This window comes from Hemicordylus capensis, chromosome 2, assembly GCF_027244095.1.
Source record: "Hemicordylus capensis ecotype Gifberg chromosome 2, rHemCap1.1.pri, whole genome shotgun sequence".
NCBI lineage: Eukaryota > Metazoa > Chordata > Lepidosauria > Squamata > Cordylidae > Hemicordylus > Hemicordylus capensis.
In genome coordinates this window covers 394,926,470-394,938,105 of record NC_069658.1, presented here as the reverse complement: position 1 = coordinate 394,938,105, position 11,636 = coordinate 394,926,470, and the positions used below count along the sequence as shown (strand labels likewise).

Genomic DNA, 11,636 nt, shown 5'->3' with positions numbered 1-11,636 from the left:
TCTCTTGCGGTCCCTGCACTGGTTACCTATTTGCTTCTGGGTCCAATTCAAAGTGCTGGTTCTCACCTTTAAAACCCTTCAGGGCTTTTCACCTGTTTACCTTCAGGACCACCTCTACCGGCCAGTCCTGTCCCATCCTGTGAGATCTTCTCAGATTGCCTTTCCCTGGCCTCAGAGAGTTCCATAGTACTAAGGCCCGTGGAAGGGCTCTCTCTGTTGCTGCCCCTTCACTTTGGAATTCTCTTCCCCCTCCCCAGATTCAGCCTTTAAAACCTTATTGAAGACATTTCTTTTCTGCCAGGTGTTTGTGTTAAATTAAAAACAAAACACAAATCTTGGATGCTGTTCTTGTTTGTACACCACCCTGAGTCTGTGGATTGGGCGGTATATTAAATCTTTAAATAACTTAAATAAATTTTTAAAATACCATTTAATAGAGGGTGAATGAGTAATGCACCTCAATTTTCATGATTTATCTAGTACACATATCAACTAGCATTACATATAGAGTGGGATCAAATAAGTTAGAAAGAGGCCAGGTAGAATTCAGGCTCTGATCAGAATTACTATAGATACTGGATAACATTCAGTTGTCAGTCCAGAACAGGATTACTTACTTTAAAGTACCCACCCATAGCAGTTAATACTACCCATGGTACTTGAAAAGTAACAAGGATGGGGCAGAAGTGTGGTGGACTTTATAAGACATATAGCATCTCCAAAGAGTTGCAGCCAGCCATCAGTGTGGCCAGTTGGACATGAAAAGTTTATTGCACGAGCCATCTGTGTTTCACCCTGTGTTCGGAACAAGGCAAAGCAAATGGAGAACAAGCTGCCTCTAAATTATAAGAAGTCTTGACTCAGCCTGGTGATTGATTATATAAGAGATTAAAGGCTGATCCCAGGTTTGTGATCAATTCATCTTTTAGCACTATCAAAATCCTTCTTCCTGCCAAAGGCTAGTAGATGAAAAGGTAAACACTTATGGTTTTATTGCTCCCCTGCACAATCAATCACTCTCAAGAGCTGTTTGGTTAGGGCATGGGGCTGAACTTTCTCAGAACTCTTATCTCAAGAGCCACAAGCCCAAACAGAGTCCCGGTGCCTTATGCAGGCTCCAGCTCCAAGGAGCCTGTGTCCACATTCCAAACAGTGTTCCAGTAACATGGAGGTTATTTCTCTAGAAGACAGCGGGGCGTTGGGGGGGGGGGCAAATGAGTTTGGACTTTGCATCTCTGCTAATTTTACTCAGCTGTATGTCAATAAAAATTGTCAGAAGAAATAAAAGCTGGATAAATTAGCACCCTTAAGAGTTAATTATTACCCCCATTCCTCACAGGCTGGAACACAGGATCCCATCAAAAGGAGTGTACCAAAGGTTAATTCTTTTAGATGAAGAACTGGGGAAAGGATTCACAGTCTTGCATACACAGAAGTATGAACATGCAAGGAGAGCAGCCCAAGCAAACACACATATGCTTGAATCTGTTCTACCACAGCCAAGTTGAAAGAAACTTTTCATGTCAGTTAATCAGGGCTTTAACATCATGTTCAGATTCTGAAAATAGAATACTCACATTCTGCAGCAAAAAAACCCAACAACAAACCATTTCAGTTCTTTTGACTTGCTGGTCACTCTGTAGTGCATTCATTCTGTACCCTTTATCCTTGCAAAGCTTCTGTATTTAGCTGAATCCAAGACTAGTCCCCCACTTCCCAAGTTTTTTGATATTGGAAATCAGGAGTTGTCTTACATTCAGTGTCCTCTTCCTTTCAAGTAAATGCAGGTATAATCTGTTTTCAACACCTACTTTTTAAGGGGGTCATCTTAAATTCAGAGTATTCTTTGATTTGGGGAAATATGGTACATAACATACAGATACAGCCCACACCCATTCCATGACTGTCTGCTAGCAGATACAAAAAACTATGTCTTGTGCATGTTCTCTGTACCCTGCTGCTCTATTTTTCTCCCAAGGGCTGCTCCCAAATTAGTAGTAAAGCACCAAATCAGGAGCTCCTGTGCAGCCATGCCTTTAATGGAAAGGTACATGTTGCAAAGGATGACAGATCATCGTAAATCAAACAGTAACACAAACAAGCTCATAAACCTCTTGTGATACAGAGTAAAGCCAGGCAGTGTTTAAGATAATTTTATCTCTATAATGTAAGCAAATAGTTTACAGTGCAATTTTGATTCTTCATGGAACAAAGATCAGACTCGCAACACCAAAAAATGCAAAAGTCCAGATAAATTCACAAGAACATATTAATACTAACTAAAGAGATTGAAGACCACCAAGTGTGTGTGTATATATAGAGGGAAGAGATAGACCGGTGTCTGATAGAGAGAATTTTCCCTTTGACATGAGACTTGAACGTGAGACAATCAGCTAGCCGTTCCAAACCACATTTGAGACCCAAAAAATATTCAATCTGCCAGTGGCGGTGGAAGGGTGAAGTGAGCAGATAAGAGTTTGGTCAGTGACAAAAGGGTGACATGAAACAACATTCAGGGAGTTAAAAGCGCAAGTAGGAGGGAAATTATCTGACTTTCAAAATATCTAGAATAAGACCTACATAGTGGCTCATATCTGGACTTTCAAAGCAGAACAGGGAACTGTGTGGCTGCTTCAGCAACCTTCCCCACTAAGGCTGCTGATGTGCAGCAGGGAGGGAGAGTTTCAGGGTTCCTACCTTGCCCTCAGATTGCCTTGTAACTGGTAGAAATATGTCCTTCAGGGTTGTGCAGGCCGCAGGGACGTACTTCCATGTATCACAGAGCACTTCCAGGAGGTGGAGCTATGAGGGAGTTTAATGTCACCCATCACTCCTCCTCCCAGAAGCATTCTGTGACACACAAGAGTATGTACCCGAGGGCTGCATGGCCCTCAGGAACATATTTTCACCAGTTACAGGGTGATCTGAGGGGAAAGTAGGATCCCTGAAATTCACCATGCCCACTGCACAGAGGGAAACATGCAATTAATTCTGATCCTCCAAAGTAGGCATGCATGCCTACATGCCTGGTTTGATAGTCCAGATCTAAGCCACTAGCTATAATCTGTCTGTGTTGAATAACCTAAGAAACCTAGATCTTAGTTAATTCTGTTCTTGAACAAAATGAGCAAATGACATTGATACACAAGGTTGACATACCTACTCACCCTTTTCTATAGCATGAGGTGGCAATGTTTAGCTAGATTTCAAATTTGAAAATACAGCCCCTGTGGGGGGGGGGGATGTGTGAGGAGGGGAGAGTACAGCAAAATGGCCACCCAAATCTGAGAACTTCTAGTTCAAGCTCAGGGCTGGCTGCAGGTCAGTAAAGAGCAATTATAGAACATACTTGTCGTCTTCTGTGGTGAGCGAGAACAGCTTTATACAACTGTGATTCCAAACAGTAGACCATAAACCATGAGTGGAGATCCTTCCAAACAAGTCAGAAGATGTTGGTTTGTATCATGAGAAACAATACGATGACCTGGAGGTCAGCCTTTGCCAATCCCTCATGAACTTAGCTAGACAGAAATGCACATTTCCGCCAGTCTAGCTTAAATGAATCTAGTCTAGGAACTGCACAATGCAAGCTCCCAAAGAATTCAGCTCCATTCCAGCAGGCTTGTCTCCTGCATTTGTCATGTTTGCAACAAAAGGATCTCCATAAATCCCTGAAAAGTAATGTGGGCCCAACAGCCCAACCCAGCTTTTCCAGCAACAGTTCTTTCCCAGGCTAGTATGTCTGTCTAACCAAGCTGAAAGGAACTAGACAGGGCAAGGGAAACAGACTGCTTCTCACAGAGAGAAGCTAAATTCATGTGTGCTTTCCAGGGGAGCAATTTCTCCCTCTCCAGTTTTGCATTAAAGCCTAGATGAAAAAGGATGCAGTGCATCTTAGATGGACATCCACCTTTAAAAGGGACCATCTCCGAGGGAAGACAAGGGAAAGGAATCTGGATGCTACATTATAGCACCAGGTACAAAGTAGTTAAGCACATGTCCAGTGGCAGAGAGAAGAGGATCAAACCCAGAAGACCAGCTTAAACCCTGAATTAGCTTAAAATAAATAGAATTCCAGTGTTATCTAGTAAGTGCAGCTACTATCCCATCCTGGCTAGGTACAGTAATGTAGAATAGCAGCAGGGGGTGGGGGGGGGGGAGGCTATAACATGAAAGATGTACAATTTGGATACATTCTTTGGAAAAAGAACTACTGAGCTACCTCTTGCAGTAGGACTTCCTTCATTGGTCCAGTTTTGCAACTCTTTACATTCAGTGTCTTTTAATCTAAAGGCTGAACCTGACTAGGAAGTGAAGAGATTACGTCTCTACCTAGACAGGTTCAGAATTGCACCCAGGAGGATATGCACAAGGGAGATCTCTTGTGAGGAGATATGGTTTGGTTTCAAGTGTAACCATCAAGGCTGCCTTTCCTTTTGCAGCCTTCCATCAAGATTGGAACCTTGGGAAGTGGTGGTGGGGGAATGGGTGGGGTGGGGTGTCTCTGAGCTTTAAAGTGGTAGCTCAAGAAATGGAAGTGACAGTCCTTTGGATCACTCAGCAGGCAGTGAAATGAAGGAAGAGCTGTTATGAAGAAGCGCATAGCAAGATCCTGGTGTCCAGCGTTTTGCTCTAACAAGCGAGTTCCTTCTCTCTTCCCATTCCTCAGACCCGCTGAATTTCAAACAGCTTAACATCTGTGTCATACCAGATCGGAGGATCCACATTCCTGAAGAGAAATATAGATTTATTTTAATGTCTGAGCAATACAAACCCAGTTACTTCTATCTAGGACCATTACAATACCCTCACTTTTGCAAACCAAAGAGATCACACCTGAGCAAACTTAAGGCCAAACTAGATGAGAAAGTCAGTCATATGTAGTACCCCTTGCCTAGTGTCCCCTTTACAAAATGCAGCCATGGAGACTCCAACTTGGGGAAGACAACCAGTGTGGGAGGTGGTGGTGGTGGGGACTTATTAACCCTTTCCCTTCTAGTAATTTTCTATAAAGATTCATCCCTCCCCTGCCACCCCAGTAGCTTTCCCCCCACCATAGAAAAAGCTAAGAAATCAGCAAGGTGCTGCTGATTATCCAGAGATATGTAACTTGTGAGGCCAGTGTTGAACCCGCTGCAAACGCCTCACATACATGATATCCTACTATGCGGATTGAACTCTTCCAATTATCTTGTAATTTATATATCAGAGATCCTTAACCCAAGTAGGTCTTTGTCAAAATTCTTGTCATATCCATACATGCAGTGGAGCAACTGTAATCTTCCACAGATAGATTATTTTATTCTACTGCCCATTAAAAAAATCATAAAACATTATTGTTCATTCAGTGTCAGTATTCTTATGCCATTCCATACTATCCGGATGAGCAACGTGTGTCCTATCTTGCTAAAATGACTTGAGATGGGGGGAAATATGTCTACATTCAGCATGACTGCATGTCTTAAAGACTCAGAACCAACTTAAAAAGAAATTATCCTCAATTTCATCATCATACAGCTCTTCAACAGATGTACATCTAGTCACTCACTGAATATCTTGAAGGGGATTTCCGAATCTTTCCAAAGCAGTTTTAACCATTATGAAATTTCTTTTATGTCTAGAATATTTTACTAGTGTTTAATATCACTTTGCCTTCTTGTAATTTACATCTATTGTTTCTCATGATGTTTTGATTTGGTAAAAACAAAAACAAAGTTCACCTTTTCCATTGCTGTTGGTCTTCTAAATTGTCTTTATTTCTAAGCTCATTTCATTTCAACCCCAAATGTTTGTTAGCCTCAGCTGGCAAGTAAAGTCTGGTCACTCTTCATGATACACTAGGCACTGCCTAGCAAAAATGAAATGCCATTCTTGGTATAGGTTCTGGCAACATGGCTCATAAGGTCATTACAGTAGTAGCAACATAACATGCTCAGCATCAGTGGCTGGGCATCTACCAGAACTGCACAAATGTTCAGTAAGTTACATGTACAGAATTTTAAAAAGATAGCTGCATCCCTCCAGTCCATTGTATGGAGATGTTCTTAGGTTAAATGGCTGAAACCAAGGGTTAAGGCAGGCTTCAGGCCACCCCTTCCACTGCTAGTAAATGCCTAGTGAAACATGCTCTCGGTGAGAAAGAGATACAGTTGCACTGAATCCTGCTGACATACCTCAAATAAATAACTCCCCACATGTAGGTGCGGAACCACATAGCAGTACCGGAGTTAGCCTGGTATTTGCGAATCAAGATGGGATGAGGGACAGGGAGTAGCCCCACCAATGTGCCGTGCTGCAGAAACTTCAGAATCTCAGACTCATCGGTGAGGCCCCTGTGGACAGAGAGAACACACACACACACACCTTAAACCTCTTTTCTGTTGTTGCATAAGGGATAAACAGACACACAGCTTTCGCTTCCTATTAATGCATGTAGGATTATCCTGTGAGAGAATCGACAAGGGTTATACAAAAAAGTATCAAGAATTATTGTACTCTCAAGAATTTCTACAGAAAAGTATCAATGAAAGTCCAGTCATTTCCTTCTAAAAGACAAGTGTGTTGATTTAAACTTAATTTCACAATACACTGTCAGGAAAAAAATGCCTTGAGGGCATGTCCTGGGAGTTAAAACTAAGGAATCAGAATTTGTTCTTTATGGTTAAGGAGGCAACAAAGACCTATGTCATTTTAGAACTGAACAGATGAGTGTTTTTTATTTAAGAAGTCTGTTAATGAACGTACTTGTTCATGTTCATTAGCTCATCATTTGCTTCTGGAACTAGATCTTTATGACCAAGGAATATTGGGCTGCTGTATTGTGCATTATATACATGAGATCTTTCAGCCTGAGTGTAATATTAAGCTGATAGTTCTACAGTGATGAATCCAAGTTTCTCCTGTTTGGAGTATCCTCTTTATCACCATCACACTGCAATGTATTGCCTTGCCCAGGCCAATGAGGCAATGGTCATAGACATCAGTCCTTCAGGAGCTTACCCTGAAAAGATCTGCACTTCTCTGTTGTGCCACAGGGTACACAGAACAGAAGGGTCCTAAGAGACTAAAATACAGGCAATGTACCCCCTATCTGAAATAGTACAAAAAGAGGAAGGTCCCCATCTAAAGAGAAGATTGGGAAAGCTCACTCTGGAAAAGCTTCACAGTCCCGAGCTGCTGTTATCATCGTAGTCAGAAAATAACTGAGCAGGAAAGTGTTCTACCTACCCTTGGCATATGCACCAAATGAAAAAGTGTTCCTCTGAGGGGAAGGGGTTGTGAGTGCTGGCTTCCGAGAACATTTCTGAAGCTAGGCTTGTGAAGGCACATTTTACGAATGCACAAAATGCCCTGGGCTGTATGCATCTTTGACTGACAACTTGGCTAATTAATGCCAAATTTGTTGTTATCCAACAGTGATCTCCTTATCAAACAGTGATTCCCCTTCCTTCTCTTGCAAGCATCTTTCTCCAGTCTACCTGGAAATGCCAAAGATTGAACCTTGGACATGCAAAGCAGATGCTCTCCCACTGAGCAATGACCCCATCCTGTGAGGCAGGGCCGCACAACTTTGGCCCTCCTGCAGATGTTGGACTACAACTCCCATCATCCCCCTTCCATAAGAGGAATATCTTGTAGGACAATGAAAGATGTGAGCCCTGCTTAGCAAAGGGGACAATTCATGCTTGCTATCACAAGACTGGCTCTCCACCCTCAAACTCCCCAATGTTTACCTTACAAACTCCCCAAATGAGCTGTATTCCATTCCAAAGTACTTGGATACTTACTTGTCAATGCAAATCTTCTCTACCTGGGGGACTAAGACCTGTAACAGCCGCATGATTGTTTGCAGGGGTAGCTTTGATTTCCAGGATACCACCTGCAAAGGAAAGGAATAGCAGACAGGATTAGGGGAGTTAAGAAGTCAAAGAGCAAAACAGGATCTTGTAGGATGAACACATCCATTCAAAATACATCAAAATATCCTGATTTAGGAATCTTGAGCAATAATTTGCATAGAACAAAGCAATTAGAAAAGTTAATAGGAATCCTAACAGAAAGAGGGTGATCAGTTTGCCAGGAAGACATAGAACCTCAGTATGAACCAGGCATGAGTCTATAGGAATTATTTCCAGTTACATGGAAAATGTTGAAATATGTTTTTGTCACAAGCCTAATGGCTTGTATTCAATTTTAAATTGAAAGAATGAAGTATCAAAACATAACCACACAAGTTTTGAGCATTCTGAAGGCCTGGGTGGCTTTTTGGAGACACAGGACAGGCCCTTTACCCCTCCCACTGCAGGAAAAGGAGAGCCAGAGGTAACAGCACGGAGAAATTCTCCCATCACTTGGAATTCATACATAGCTGACCAGCTTTCTGCAGGCAAACAGGATCATGTGACAGCGTATCAGAACTTAGACTCCAAGACTCCTCCTCTTCACTCCCTTCGGATCCAACAGGAGCCAAAATTGTGTCAGTTTCCAATCCATTAGAATTAAAGCAATAGGTAAAGATGTAGCTAAATGCTACATGTCCTAGAGCTTACCAGAGTGGGCACATATATAATTCCTTCCACAGGAAGCATCATGGAAGAGGAAGAGATGTGTGCATATCCCCAAAATGACAAAAGCAGCATGCTGCTGCCATGTGGGCCTGAGCAGAAAGACATTGTGGGGGAGCAGTAAGCAGGCACGACACCCTTCAACCCTCATTGTGGATACATTACTATTTCTGTCCGCACTTCACTGCCCAATCAGGTATGGATTGTCATGTGCTTTGCACACTACATGTGATTAAAATGATTAGCACCAGTATTCTTAACTGGAGAGCAGTTCCCAGCTTCTCTCACCCATTCAGGAGTTGGGTTCCACTGCCCACTTGAGGATGCACTGGACAGACGCCGTCGATCCCGCTTGGGTGGCAATGATTCCTGTGAGGGCACAAGCACATCTCAGCTACTCCAATCCTACCCAACTTTAGTTCAAATATGAGTTAGATGAGGGTAAAGTGAGAGAACAAGACACAAAATGCATATTCAAGACTCAGAAACAAAGGAGACAAATACAGCTGTGACCCAAACTACTATTGTTTTTGTCCCCAATACAAAAGTTTTTGTATTTGGCCTCTAAAGTTTTTTGCTACTTTTGACAGGTTGACAAGTCAACAATTCCAGATTAAGTTGAAGAGATCAAGCAGCTGTGGCGTAAAATCTACCATGTATGTTGGTTAACTAAATATGTGATTGCTTAGTCTTAGAGCCCATCAGCCCATATTTCCCATGATCGTTTATGCTGAAGGCATGACTTCCTCCTACACTAAGCCTTCATCACAGCAGCTCAGTACTCAAAGCAAAAGCTCAGCATCCACATTTGAGTGATTCAAACTGGGTAGATGCAGAAGCCCCTCATTGATCTTCTTCTTCAAAAGCCCAGAACTGACCTCTAGATCTGCAGCAATTCTAATGGTTTTTGCCTGGGAAACATAAAAGACAGGATGTTCTCCCTCTCTAACTTTGTTGCCTCAGATATTTTTATTGCTGTCATAAAGTGATAATGAAATCCTGCATTATTTATAGTGACAATAACTTTATGGTCTGTAGGCTCCAGAGACTGGTTAACAATTCCCCTTCAATAAAGTTTCTAAAAATAAATTCAAAAAGATACCTGCTTTGGACCTCATCCCTGCCCTTTCCCATCCTCAGAGCATGAGAAACTTCCCCTCCCCTATCATTTGCATCTGTCCATGGTTGAAATATTAAGAGGTTATTGCAGTAGAATGCCACTCAACCTACAAAGTGCCAAACAGAGATAGTTGCTATCTCTGCTAATTAGGATAAATCATTTGAGTTTTTAAAAACTGGGTCTCAAACATCATGATTTCTTTACAGATGAGAAACTACAGGGTATAACAGACACCAAATTGCAACGTGTCAGATAAGCTTCAAAAATGTTTTTGATTGTTTTATTGTACGAGCATACTTTTGGTCTGATTTTAACAGGCTTAAAAAGGTAAAGTGTGTCGTCGAGTCTATGTCGACTCCTGGCACCCACAGAGCCCTGTGGTTGTCTTTAGTAGAATACAGGAAGGGTTTACCATTGCCATCTCCCACACAGTAAGAGATGATGCCTTTCAGCATCTTCCTATATCGCTGCTGCCCAGTATAGGTGTTCCCCATAGTCTGGGAAACATACCAGCAGGGATTCAAACTGGCAACCTCTGGCTTGCTAATCAAGTCATTTCCCCGCTGTGTCATTAGATGGCTCTAACAGGCTTAACGTAAAGGCAATTAAATTACATCAACCCTTTGGTTGCTTTTTATGATGCATGAATAATAGCACTGGATATTAGGGATGTGCAAAAAATTTTGGGCACAGAACGATCTGTGCCAGAAATGAACAATTTTGGGTGATTCGGGGCTGAACCGAATCACCCCCGATGTCCCCCGATATTTTTTGGGCATGAGCCGAATCACCCGAATTTCGGACCCGAAAAATTCAGGTGATTCGGTTCATGGTTGATTTTTGGCGATTTTTTGAAGTTTTAGTGACTTTGGGGCAGTTCGGGGGCATAGCATGGGATCTAGGCAAAAGGAGTGGGGTGGGGTGGTAGTGACTAATGGGTGCAGGCTACCACCCCAATTTCAGGGGGATTGGGCAAAGGGCTGATTTTTGGGAAATTTCTGAGATTTTCATGTCTTTGGGGCAGATTGGGGCAGAAAGTGGGGCCTGGGGCAGTATAGTGGGGTGGGGTGGTAGTGCCTAATGGGTGGAGGCTACCACCCCAATTTCAGGGGGATTGGGCAAAGGGCTGATTTTTTGAGAATTTTTGAAGTTTTAGTGACTTTGGGGCAGATTGGGGGCAGAAAGTGGATCTGCCCCAAAAGAGTGGGGTGGGGTGGTAGATAGTGCCTAATGGGTGGAGGCTACCACCCATCCCCAATTTCAGAGTGATTGGGCAGAGGGGTGAATTTTGGTGAATTTATGAGGTTTGTCTTCATAAGGTGAAGTGTGCTAAATTGATTACTTCCTCATATTATTCATAGTAATTGAGGTGTGAAAAAGTGAAAGTGGGTCATGAGAGTTGTTTAATTGAAAAAAATCTCATTTGCTATGATAGAATGAGAATTCACACCTCAGAAAAAACTTCTGAGGTGTGAATTCTCATTCTATCATAGCAAATGAGATTTTTTTCAATCAAACAACTCTCATGACCCCACTTTCACTTTTTCACACTTACTATGAATATGAGGAAGTAATCAATTTAGCACACTTCACCTTATGAAGACAAACCTCATAAATTCACCAAAATTCACCCCTCTGCCCAATCACTCTGAAATTGGGGACAGGTGGTAGCCTGCACCCATTAGTCACTACCACCCCACCCCACTCCTTTTGCCCAGATCCCATGCTATGCCCCCGAACTGCCCCAAAGTCACTAAAACTTAAAAAATTCACCAAAAATCAGCCCTTTGCCCAATCCCCCTGAAATTGGGGTGGTAGACTCCACCCATTGGGCACTACCACCCCACCCCAAAATTTTGCCCCTGGGCCCCTTTTTACCCACCCGAATAGATTCGGATTAAATCCGAATCCGAACCGAATCAAGGGTGATTCGGGTGACCCAGATTCGGGCA

General features: G+C 42.5%; 1 protein-coding gene across 2 annotated transcripts in view; it reads right to left on the bottom strand.

Moving 5' to 3' along the window:
- Positions 1-2,018: 2,018 nt before the first annotated feature.
- Positions 2,019-11,636, bottom strand: part of HID1 (HID1 domain containing) — a 61,662-nt gene continuing 52,044 nt past the window's right edge. Inside the window, exons 16-20 of one of the 2 annotated variants that reach the window (XR_008315594.1) lie at positions 8,853-8,933; positions 7,788-7,879; positions 6,174-6,332; positions 5,721-5,848; positions 2,019-4,729 (exon numbers count right to left, since the gene is read on the bottom strand). Coding sequence is in view for 1 of the 2 variants with exons in the window: in XM_053292868.1 (XP_053148843.1) it covers positions 4,666-4,729; positions 6,174-6,332; positions 7,788-7,879; positions 8,853-8,933 (396 nt within the window). In the remaining variant the exon portion in view is untranslated. The remainder of the gene's footprint in view (positions 4,730-5,720; positions 5,849-6,173; positions 6,333-7,787; positions 7,880-8,852; positions 8,934-11,636) is intronic. The other variant, XM_053292868.1, reaches the window with a different exon arrangement.